This window comes from Hakea prostrata, chromosome 10 (genome assembly GCF_041222555.1).
Source record: "Hakea prostrata isolate BN-2017 chromosome 10, UWA_Hpros_2, whole genome shotgun sequence".
NCBI lineage: Eukaryota > Viridiplantae > Streptophyta > Magnoliopsida > Proteales > Proteaceae > Hakea > Hakea prostrata.
This window is the reverse complement of record NC_142609.1, coordinates 27726874-27738891: the sequence shown is the minus strand read 5'-3', so window position 1 is coordinate 27738891 and position 12018 is coordinate 27726874. Positions and strand designations below refer to the sequence as shown.

The window sequence follows — 12018 nt, the reverse complement described above, 5'->3', positions numbered from 1 at the left end:
ATCGATAAAGTCATCAAAAACCATGGTAAGGGGATCGGTCACCGCTCTCTCACATCACCATTTGGTCAGGAATCTTGGCGCATGTCACGGTAAAACCTAGCCCAATGCAAGTCATCTACTCAGTCGGTCAAGTCAGATTCAGATACGTCCATTCCTCGCCCCCGGCGATCCCTTCCGGTATCATTCACACTAGAGTCAGCGAAATCCCGGATTTCGGACTCATCAACCCTATTGGTCATCCACATATAGTAAACGGGAAGCTCTCACGTCCTCTCACGGATTGGTTACCGGTCTTGAGCGCCCGTGAGCCCAAGTCTATCCATATGCAACTCTACCAATAAATGGCCCCTTTCAGGTATCCGTAGCATGGTTTATGTCCCCTACCGGATTGGCTACCGGCCTAGAGCGCCCATCCAACCATACACTACCACGGGTTGTTCGGTCTCAATGCCTTTCCGATTCGGGTCTGACACGACAAGGATGAACCTAGCCACACAACTAGACAATCCTATGTATGTCATCCAATAACTCGGGAAAGTGTCGATAGGCACCATCGGAGAACATCCCATACTATTCCCTCCGATGCCCAAAGACAGAAATGTTAGTAGGACACCCCCAAATCCCAAGTCATACGTAAGCAATCACACATCAAATCTCATCATTTCTCATGCATCCAATGCATATTCACAATAGTAATCAAATCATGATATTGAAACGAATCATTATAATCATAAGCAAATCAAAATGATAAAGTAACCCAACAAAGTATAAAGATTTAAATGCTACTTTGTTCTAACACATGTGTATGATCTCATAATGATTGAAAGGAAATTTAAGGATCTTATTCTTTAAATAAAGCACAGTTCAATATTTGATGACTTATATGTTTATGGATATAACCATTCTTACCTTGGATGAGTTGATGATGAATTGAGAATACCAAGAATAGTCCAATAGAATTGTTAAGGCCCTAAACAAACATCAATAATAAGTTAGAAAAGAAGTCGGGAAGATCAGATGTCATTTGAGTCAAAACCCGACCAAGGTTGTTGTCAGCAACAACTTTGGTCGATGGTCTTGGTCGATGGTATCGACCAAAAGTATCGACCAAAATTGTCCTCGGGCAGAATAGTGGATTTTGGTCCGAAATGAGTCTTCCGGTGTTCGGATCAATCTGAAACTTGGAGGCATACTTAACAACAGTAGTAGGACACTATAAATCAAGGAATTAACCCAATCCAATGGTCCAATTAAAAAGCCCCAATTTGAGCTATCAAGTTCAAGTGATAAACATCATGGCATGAGTTGGAATTGATTGCATTGATGAGGAATAGCATGCAATAGCTAGAGAAACTAATAGAAATTCGATTGGAATCATATGGAAATGTTAAACATGAACATAATACACTCTATAGCTCAGTTTGATATCAAATGGTATGATGTTAATAGGTAAATCATGGAATACATATGCTAGGCATGAGATATAAGCATTAGCATCAATGAATGGCTATGGGAATCATGGATTGAGCATGAGTAGGCACTTGGAGTGGTGGTTGCAAGGTTGCAGCACCATTCCAAATGTCCCATTAGCAAGATGATAATAGAAAAGAGTAGAAAAGGGTAGGGTAGAGGGTGGAATGAAGAGTCATACCTTAGTGTGGAAGATGAAGACAAGAATCAATGATAAACTAAGTGTCTTTGAGGAGATACCCTTCACACTAACCAAGGAGCTGCTTTGGGAAGCTCTCCCCACGTTCCCAGGTGAGAAAAATGATTGCAAAAGGCTCAAGGCTCGAGGTCATATTAAATAGAAAAGGAATATTCCATGGAATCATTAACTTGGCAGACTGGGACATTTTGGTCGATGGTCCTTGGTCGATGGTATCGACCAAAATGATCAACCAAAATATTTTCAGCAGAAAACTCAGGTTTAGAACAGCAACTTCAAGTAGGGATTTGAAAGGCTATACAAGGTCAAATTGAGTGAGGTTTTCTTCCACAATTCAATAAAGAAGTCTAGTTTCGGGGAATACCTTCGGATTGTGCACAGGAGGTCATTTGGTACATCAACCATATTAATCTCCTCCGATGCGCAGACTTTCCTTAAACACCGACAATGCATTTAAGCAAGGGGTATCATTGTCAATGTCCATGGGCTCGGTCTCCGAATCATGATCATCAATCAGAATGGTCCATAAATCTCTTCTTCCACCGCTTCGGGTCCTCGGACCTGAATACAACAGTGGATCCTGGTCAGGGTCAAGGTTAGAATAGGGCTGGATATTACACAATTACTAAGCAAGGCAGGCTCTTCAACAAGAGAATCCAGATCCATGGGTTTAGGGTATGGATCATGGACTTTTATCCGAACACTCCACAAATTTACTCGGCTAGACCTTCGGGTTTTCGATCATGCAATACGGATTTCGGGTTAAAAATACGGGGGTTGTTACAATTTGAGTGTAGTTAAATAATAGTTTAAATGAGACTAGCTTCTAATTGATATTTTGGTCGAGGTCAGACATCGCTTGTGGATCCCATAACAGTGGAATTAGACTGAATTGAAAACAAGAAAATGATCAACATAATTTTTTAAACCCGGAGATACTAATATTAGCACCTCAAAGTGGACCCTGCGTAAGATAATAGAGCGGGCCCACAAGCCCATAATATATTTTATACATATATATATATATATATATATATATATATATATATATATATATATAAAATCACTCGTACAAGATAAAGAGGAGAGAGAGAGGAGTACAAGATAAAGAGGAGAGAGAGAGGAGGGAGTGACACCTCCCTCTCTCTCTCACCTAACGTTGTGAGCTTTTAGGAAATGAGAAATGGTAATGAGGTGGCATGTAATAAGAGAAGAAAGAAAGAGAAATAGGAGGAGGTGGCATTTTCATTCAAGTAATATCGTGGTAGGTAATGTCATATATATATCCTGATTTTTATCCAATTAAGGTGGAAAGTAAATAAGAGAAAGGCTTTATGCGTGGAAACAGAAGTGAGTGGAGAAGTTAAGAGAGAGAGAGAGAGAGAGGAAGCCATTAAAGAGGCAAGAGGAGAGGTAGAGAGGAGGGAGAGGAGAAGTGGAAAGAGAAAAGTGAGAAAAGTACAAAGAGAGAGAGAAGAAAGTGGAGGAGGAGAGAGAAGAGAAAGTAGAGGAGGAGAGAGGAGAGAAACGTGTAGGGGAGAGACAAGAGAGTAACGCAGAGACAGAGAAGAGAGGAGAGAGAAAGGATGAGAGAGAAAGTAAAGGGAAAACCCTATTGATTCCCACACACATGAAACATAAACAAATAAGTGATATTGACCAACCCATGTATTTATAAGTAGGTGATTCCATTTAGTAGACAGGTAGCATTCACATATTAATATATAATTGATTTTATTTACTCACGCACTTTATGAAAATGCATGATGTATTGTCTTGTGAATGGAATATAAATGAATGGGATCGGATGACAGCTTAATGACTTGATTGGATTGCTTGAATTGAAATGTCGACAGTATTCTTGAGATGTTGCATTATGAATTTGAAATGATGCTTCTGCTTGTTAAATGTAGAATCATCATATTCTCATATTTAAATGATTGGATTGTATGAATTGTGTCTGGTTTTATTCAGATAAGACTAAATGATAATTGAAATGAAAAATGTACATTGAAATAGACAAAGCATGGTTGCAATACTGAAATTGAATATACAAAAAAAATAAAAGGAAAAAAAAAATGCTAATGGCTTCTGTAAATCCTAATACTTAACGTACCCAAATGGGAAGGCATGAAGCAGCTTCTGTAAGTCCTGGTAATTAAGTGTATCCAAATGGGAGGGTATGAAGCAATATTGAAAAGTGGAAAGATATACTAGACTAATGATGGCCTCATGTAGAGAACACTTGGCATTGTGCCAAAAGACTGAAAAAAGAATCTTTTGATGAAAACCTTTTAAGACTGAGATTGAGACTAATGCCACTTGTGTGATTTAAACTGATGGTGCTCTCTACAGGTAGCACTTAGGTCTGGTTTAATAATGAAAAAGGAAAAGGAAAATAAAAATAAAATTGGAATGCATGATGTTATATGACTTTGATGACGTGATGATTGATGCATGATGAACTGCTTGACTTACTTACATGGTTGTCTATATTGCTTAATAGGCCGCAAAGTCCACTATTATAAATGTTGACAGGTCCTCAGATATATGATAAGGCAAGAGTGCTGCCATCAGACAATGCCTTTAAAGTGGAAGATGAAAATTCTTTTTCTTTTTGTTGCAACTGATGTTGGTTTAACTGGACTATGAATGTATATATATCTTTGAGACGGTATGTACTTAAACATAACAAGACTTTAGACTATAAACATATGTTTATGAGTCAAATTGTCAAACAGATTTTCTGTTTTTGTCCTTCAAAATGTTTAGTTTAGCATTTTTTTTAGTGGTTATAAATAGGTTGATAATGAGATGAACTGTCACGTGCCTAGTTGAATGTTCTTAATGTGGGCCCCACAAAGTCTGTGAAAACTGGGGTTGTGACAAAATGACCTAAGTGCCCCTCAAAATCGGGGGTCGATTTTTCATCGAATGCCTGCAAAAAGTTGCTTGAAATTTCAGCCTGTGTTGCCGTGTCGGTAGTGTCGCCAACCACCAACACGACGACATAGGCTGAAATTTCGTACCATGGGAATAACCCGTTATATATATATATATTTATTTTTTTTTAATTCGAAGAGTTTATATATAAGGTGGGGGAATATTACTAATATAGGTGCCGCCGGATGTGTGCGAACCCAGGTCCTCCCCGTGGGAAGTTGGGGCTCTTAACCGCTCTACTAATCCACCTTGGCAGCCCGTTATAATTTTAATTTAAAAAAAAAATGAAAAGACGAAGAACGCAGTAAGATGTAACGGTCAGACCGTCAAGCAGGGAAAGGGAATTAGTGTTGTCTCGAGTAGGATAGGGCAGAGACAATAGAATGTTTGTCTGAGATGGCAAATCCGAGGAGAAACTCCAACGCAACCTCTGAGAATCCACACTACACCCAAACCTTTTCTCTCGCTTCTCTAATCTACTTCTTGAAGAGGCCCCTTTCTTTCCCTTTTCTCCTCTCCGTGTTTATTCTTCTCACTTGGGCCTTTCTCAGACTGCAACACCTCCACCATTTTTCCCCTCCTCAGGAAGCCCAGACTATAGAGAAACAGAAATGGAGGAGAGAAGATGATGAACAGGCTAACCTAGTCCGGTTTAGCAGTGGTTTCCCTTCGCAAATCTCTAAGGATAAGAGGGGATGGTTGCTCGACCCTGTCACTGCTGCCATTGAAGCTGGGATTTCAGGTCTAGGCTTATATTCTTTACATTTCTTCACCCGTTATCTTCTTGATAATTTCTTTATTTGGTTGCTTCTTTCAGGGTTTATTTTGTTGATTTCTTGTGGGAAATTTTGGGTGTAGATTACTTTAAATTCTGCTTTTCAACTGCTTCGTTCATGTTGTTTCTGTATGAAAGTGTACTCATTCATTCCCGAGTCATGTGGTCATATGTCTAGGATATCTCTGGGTAACCAATATTTCGAGTGGTTTTCTTTGTTTCCCTTCTTATTCTGCTTATGAATATTTCTGTTATTATTTTATTTTGTTGGTTCTACTTTTATTTATTAATTTCTTTAGAATTATGAATGGCTTCTTGGTTAATGGTTACTTTATGGACTTAACAATGAGAAAAGGCATCAACATATACTTGCCATTTCTTTCTACCAAAAAAAAAAAAAACTTGCCATTTCCCGGAACCCAATTTTATATATTAATATCACCTAAATCAATTTCAAGCATCTATATATATTTTTAACTTAATTTTCTAATCTAAAACTTTAGCCTGATTTTTTATTGGAACCTGCAGGGGGAGCAATATCTTGTGCTTCAGTGCATGTCGGTGAAATCAGACCTGGTGGCATCAGGGGAAATCACAGACATCATACTTGCAATGAGACAATTGTCATTTGGGGTGCTGATACGAAATTTAGGGTATGCTTACTCTTCTTGGCATGACACAACATTCTATATCATCTTTATATGCCTTTCATATTTAATCTTTGGTCAATTGCTTCATTCACTGGAAGTAAAATCATTAATTTTATGTTCAGCCGTGCTATATATTTGAATCCATGTAAATCTCCTAGATGGTATCACCAACTAGGGACTGAATTTGCGTGCATCTCATTGATAGTATGAGAGTAAGGTGATAATACGCTACCAAATGAGAAGAAGAGATACAATGTACTATCTTGACTTATTACTATTGTTTAGTAGGCTACCATATGAGAAGAAGAGATACGATATGCTGCTTTGGATTACACAATTGTTTAATAGGCTAGCAAATGAGAGTCTATAAAATTCCTTCAATAATTTGACTTGCTGATCATTTGTTGTCATTTCCCTGGTTATTTGCAGTTGGAGAACAGTCACATATCTAATAAGGGTTTTGCTGAAGTAATGATTGGAGCAGAAGAGGTGTCAATAGCTGCTAGTCCAAGTGGCACTGCCCATGCTATTGTGAATGTGGATCAATCGAGAACTACTTTCTTCATGGGTTGTCAAGACAAAGTGGTAACCTATAATGGTTCAAACACAGATTTTAATGTCTGGAAAGATCTCTAGATGTTACTTTTTCATCTAGGATCATCCCATTGCCTTATTAGGTGCTTCAAGTAGTATCTTTTAGGTCAGCATGTGATTGGTATTATTTGGGCTTGTTTACTGTAAATTGGGCTTTCATGGGATGTTGGATATTCAGGCATTGGTGTAAATAAGTGACAGCTGCTATCATAGAGTTTGATGTTAAAAGGAATTTTTGATCATCTTGCTCTGCGTGTCTTTCATTCTTATATTTCTATAAAGAGCATCTACTTGATGAGCAGTTGTGATTGTTTGAAAAATATTTGGGCCAGCTATTTATGGATGGAAATAGTTACTATTTTTTAAAGCTAGGAGATCACCTTCTATAGGAATTAGTGTGAAGTAAGACACCAGATAACTATGAAAATCTATCACTTTTATTGAAAAATCTCCCGCAAATGTAATACACCAGTATTCCTGGAGGTGGTTGTGGTTCAAGTACGACAGGATAACTCTGAAAGCCTCTCACTTCTATCAGAAAACCTCACAGAAGTATGATACACTAGTATTAGATTGGCCTTATGGGGTATAATTATTATACCGGTTTCAATTCATTGACGTCTTTCTCTTCATTATGTGAGCATATTTTCTCTTGGCTAATGTTTGCTTCACGACATTTTTTTTTCCCTACAGAACAGTTCTCTTCTTGACTTGAAGTTTAATTGAGGTATATAAATCAGAGCCCAGTGGTTTTACACATGTTGAACCTTTGAGCTAATTCTTTTTATTGTAATCAACTAAAGGATGGAAGGAGGGAATGACTATGTGATTTCCTTTCTTAGTTTAGTTTGAGTTCTATTTCTTTATTATAACTATTTTACTTTATATTGAACTGAGCTTCAATAGCAGAATGTCAGCTATTGGACAGAGGAGTTCAGGCCTGGCTTGGTTCCTGTTTTAAGTTATACATGTATGCATCAGAATGCTTCTCACTTTGGTGATTCAGTAGGCTATCTGGTGGTTATTCCAGCTTTTAAGATCAGGTGGGAATATCTGGTCATTTCTTTTGCAACTGTCTAGTTTCAGTTTCAAACACCCCCTCCCCCAAGAAACCCTGTTGTCTGATTTGTATTTCTCCTGGTGGTTCAAAATCTTCTACTTTTTTATATCCAGCAGTTTTGACTTTTTTGTTGGTCTAGAATTCTATTTACTTACAATCAAAGTATCAGTGGAAGGCCACAATTTCAGCATTGCCTTCTTTCTGTTTTTTGATTTCTTTAAATTTCTGGTTTGTCCTTTATCCCAATGACCCTTTTACTTATGGATCCCCTGCTGGCATTCACTAGTTTTGGATTAATGCTGCACTAATACTTGTTTGACAGTTTTGCATTTAAAGTGCTTTGCAAGGGTTCTTGAATGTTAAAAGGTCAAAATGCAGCCTTTTCTTATTTTTTTGAGTCCAGTTGGATGGGTGGTCCTTGCTTTCTGAAGGCCACAATTTCAGTATTGGTGTTGGTGAAGTAGCTACTTGATGTGAACACAGGGAACCCCCCGGTCCAAAACCTTAAGTGGGGCCCCTAGAATGGGTCCAAGCAACCTCATAAAGCTGGCAGAACCCTATGGAGGGGTATTTTGGGCATTTTTGCCTTTAATTTTATCTTATTTTATTTCTGAATTTTTTTGGATGGATATAAAAATATATTATAAACACCCTGAAGGGAAAGAAAGTACAAGAGGGGGAAGAGGGGGCGGGGGAGGAAACCAGGCTAAGAACGCTTGGAGGGCACAAGGAAATTCTCGAACTAACATTGTTACAGATGGCTTTCCAAATCTGATCTATTGAGCAAGATTTGGTGGTCCATCTGTGAAAATTACACTCCATCCAAACATGAGTGATGCAAGCCCCCAGTTTAAGCTTCCCAATAGTGTCAACAATTGTGGAACCTCCAAAACTGGAACCAATCCAGCGGCACTTGATGTCTAGAGGTTGAGGGCGTCTAGATCTTGGCTAGATAGAGGAGAGGGCTAGAAGCCAAATAGGACGGGTAAAGGGGCAAGAAAAGAACAAGTGCGGGATGGTTTCTTCTACGGGGCAGAAGATGCAAGAGGTGGGACCAGGAATAGACGGAGGGCGATGAAGTCTTGGGTTGGAAGGACAAGGTTCTCCAAACAGTAAAGGCATGATGAGGGATATGGCCAGGGAACCAAACAATTTTGGACTAGGGGACTGGGGGAGAGGGGCTATAAAGTAGGTTCCAAGCAGAGGCGATGGAGAAGGAAGAATTTTTGGAAGGAAGCCATACAAGACAGTCACGGGCAAGCAGAGAGGAGGATGGGGGGGGGGAGAAGGGACCAAATTTGGGCAATCTCAGGGGGAAGGGGGAGGGATGGGACCAACCATTGGGGTTAAGAAAAAAGGAGAGGGGGCAAAGTTTGGGGATACTTGAAGAGTAGACAACTCTAGCACCAATAGCATGAAAGAGGATGCCAAGGGGGTGCCAAGGGTCAAGCTAGAAGGAGATGTTGGTCCCATCCCCAATTTTGAATGAGATGGCAGGAGAGGGCAAGAGGTTTGAGGCAGAGGAGTTTTTGCCAAATTCAGGAGGAGTTAAGGGAGAGAGAGGCAGTCTAGAACGAGTGGTTCTTGATGAGATAGGAATAAACTCAATTGACCCAAATGGAGTTATATTTTGAGGAGATTTTTCAGATGAGTTTGAGGAGACCAGCTAAATTGAAGTCTTTGATTCTATGGATACTTAGGTCACCCTTCGATCTAGGTCTACACACTTTGGACTAGCTGGTGGGATGGAGGAATTGGTGGTTTTCCTGACCTTTCTAGAGGAAGCCACTGAAGAGGGCTTCAATGGAGTGGATAGTAGATTTTGGGAGGACAAACGCACCACCCCAATAGATGTAGGAGACTTGGAGGATCGATTTGATCAGTTCAAGTCTCTTCCAGTATTAGAAAGAAGTTTGCTTTTCCAAAGTTGCAGCTTTTTCCGGATGAGGTCAGGCAAGGGGTACAATGGTGGGCACGAATGCGGCCAAGGATAAGGGGGAGACCAAGGTATTTGACAGGGAGGGAGCCAACAGAGAAACCAGAGATTTGAAGGAGAGAAGAAGAAAGGGAATCAGGGTATCAGAGAGGAAGATCTTGGATTTGAGAAGATTAGTCCAAAGGTCAAAAAGAGCTTCAAAAAGATGAAGGGAAGACATAATCAAGGAGATGGAGGAGGGGGATGCTTCTCAAAAGATCATGAGATCGTCAACGAAGGCGAGGTGGATGATATTAGAGGACTTACATTTAGGGGGGGGGAGATGAGATGCAGATCAGTTTTAGATTGGATGCTGCGGGAGAGGACCTCTAAGGCGAGGGAAAAGAGGTAAGGGGAGAGAGGACATCCTTGACGAATGCCAGCCTTGGTAGAAAAGAAGCCAGCAGGGCAACCGTTGATGAGGACAGAAAAGGAGGGGGAAGAGACACAAGTCATGATCCATTGGATGAAGACTAGGGGGGAACTGCGTGTGACCTAGAAGGTCACGAAGGAAGTCCCAACGGAGAGAGTCGAAAACCTTATGAAGGTCAATCTTGAGCAGAGCAGAGGGAGAGAGTTATTATCAGAATTTTCCAGAATTTTAGCTGAGTCCAGTTTGGTAGTTTTGAGTCTTGAGGATTTGCTTGGAGCATTCTATTGAGTTGAGTTGTTTTAAGTTGGTTGCTTTAGTCTTAGGTTATCTAATTAACACATGCTTAGAAAGATAACTTATAGTGTGTTACTGAGATTCCAATCTAAGGGTTGAAATCTCCTAGTAATTTAATTCCTTTGCTAAGTGTTGGTAAGAGTCCAGTTTGAGTTTTAATTGGATCTCATCAGTTAAGGAGATCTAAGTCTGAGTTAGAGTTTTTATTTTAGGTTATAAATAGCCTCTTTCTACATTGTAATCTTCAGTCTGGATTATTAAATGAAAATTGAGTAAGGACCGGGGTTCTTGTTTTAAGGGGGCCTTGGCGGGTTTTGGAAAGAATTCTTCAATCTTCAGTTTTTCACTCAAGTTTCTTCAAGCAGCTCCATCTTCTTCACAATGCAGCTGCTTTCAAGCATTCAACAAAGCATTCGAGAATCAAACAGCACTGTCAAGTAAGTGCAGCCGCATCCCCATCCGTCCCTGTCTTCCCCACCTTGTCTGCAGCCCTCCCCACCGCTTCCCTGCCTTGCACACCCTTCCCAGCTACTTTCCCCCCTTGTCTGACCTAGGTCACCACCCCCAACCCATCACAACTCACTTCAGCCCCTCCCCCTTCAGTCCTCTGCAATCCCAGTCCCTTCCACAAACCCTAGAGACCTTTACCTTCCTCCTCCTTCACCATGGCTTCCAAATCCCCACCCCATTAGGATTCCCTTATTCCTTGCTCAGTTCTAAACTGCTCTTCTCTCTTTAGGATTGCAGAAGCTCTAGGTTCCAGTCCTAATGGTAATTTCCCCAAAAGCAGTCCTATTCTGTGGGTTTTGAAAATTTCTGCTCTTCATCTTCTTCAAGAGAAGTCTGCAGAATTTTGAGAAATTCCAAAAAATTCTTAAACAGCCAAGTTCCAGTCCCTGCTTCTCTGAGATAGCTTCTGAACTTACAGAAGAATAGTATTCTCAGATCAGTACAGCGATGCAGCCAAACCTAGCCCTTCCCAAACCCTAACCGAAACCCTAGCTACTTCTGAATTTTAAATGTCATATCTGTGATTCAAGGTAATAAAGGATTTGGATCTGAATTTGAGTTTCAGAAGGTTCTAAACACCATTAGAAACCCTATAACCCCTCTGTTGATTGCTGGAATTTCTTGGGGTGCTACATTCTAGGGATATTATAGTTTTACCCCTAACTCTAGATCCGTGGTTTGACTGGTTTCACAACTACAATGTTAAATTTTAAGCATGAGTGCCAAGGGCTTGAATCTTTATATCTTGGACAAGCATGGGAATGCTAGAAGGCCCAACATTGAACAGTTCAACACGTTGTTTTTGTTATTGAAACTGAATGTGTTAGATCGTCTTCTATGGTTCTACCAAAATTGGACTATGAACTGTGAAGGTGATGTGGAACCCAATTTTAGGGTTAGGGTTTTTTGATGAGTTCCCTAAAATTAAGGGTGCCCAGAATCGCCCAGTAAATAAGTCTAATATTATGGGATGTTTGGGATGGTTTAGGGTTCACAAGAGTTAGGTAAAGGTTCAGCAGAATTCGGGCCAGGCTTAGGGTTAAGGGGCTGAGGGTCTTAGACTTGAAAACCTTGCCCTAATGATAGTTTGAGATCTGGATTTAGAAGTTAGGGTTTAGGAACTAGAGGCTTAAGGTTTTGGTTAGGTTAGGAATGGGGCTGTTGTTATTTTGTAA

The 12018-nt window shown here is 40.1% G+C and overlaps 1 protein-coding gene across 1 annotated transcript; it reads left to right on the top strand.

The window, feature by feature from the left end:
* Window positions 1-4937: 4937 nt before the first annotated feature.
* On the top strand, window positions 4938-8916 carry LOC149002400 (uncharacterized). The gene is made up of 3 exons (XM_089137362.1): window positions 4938-5354; window positions 5916-6040; window positions 6467-8916. The coding sequence occupies exons 1-3, from the start codon at window positions 5009-5011 to the stop codon at window positions 6671-6673; spliced, it is 678 nt and encodes a 225-aa protein (XP_088993488.1). The 5' UTR covers window positions 4938-5008; the 3' UTR covers window positions 6674-8916.
* Window positions 8917-12018: the final 3102 nt, after the last annotated feature.

Coding starts and splice junctions, on each gene's coding strand:
- LOC149002400 (XM_089137362.1), top strand. CDS start 5,009: ATGGCAAATCCGAGGAGAAACTCCAACGCAACCTCTGAGAATCCACAC. Junction 5,355..5,915: donor CATTGAAGCTGGGATTTCAG/GTCTAGGCTTAT, acceptor TGGAACCTGCAG/GGGGAGCAATATCTTGTGCT. Junction 6,041..6,466: donor GTGCTGATACGAAATTTAGG/GTATGCTTACTC, acceptor GGTTATTTGCAG/TTGGAGAACAGTCACATATC.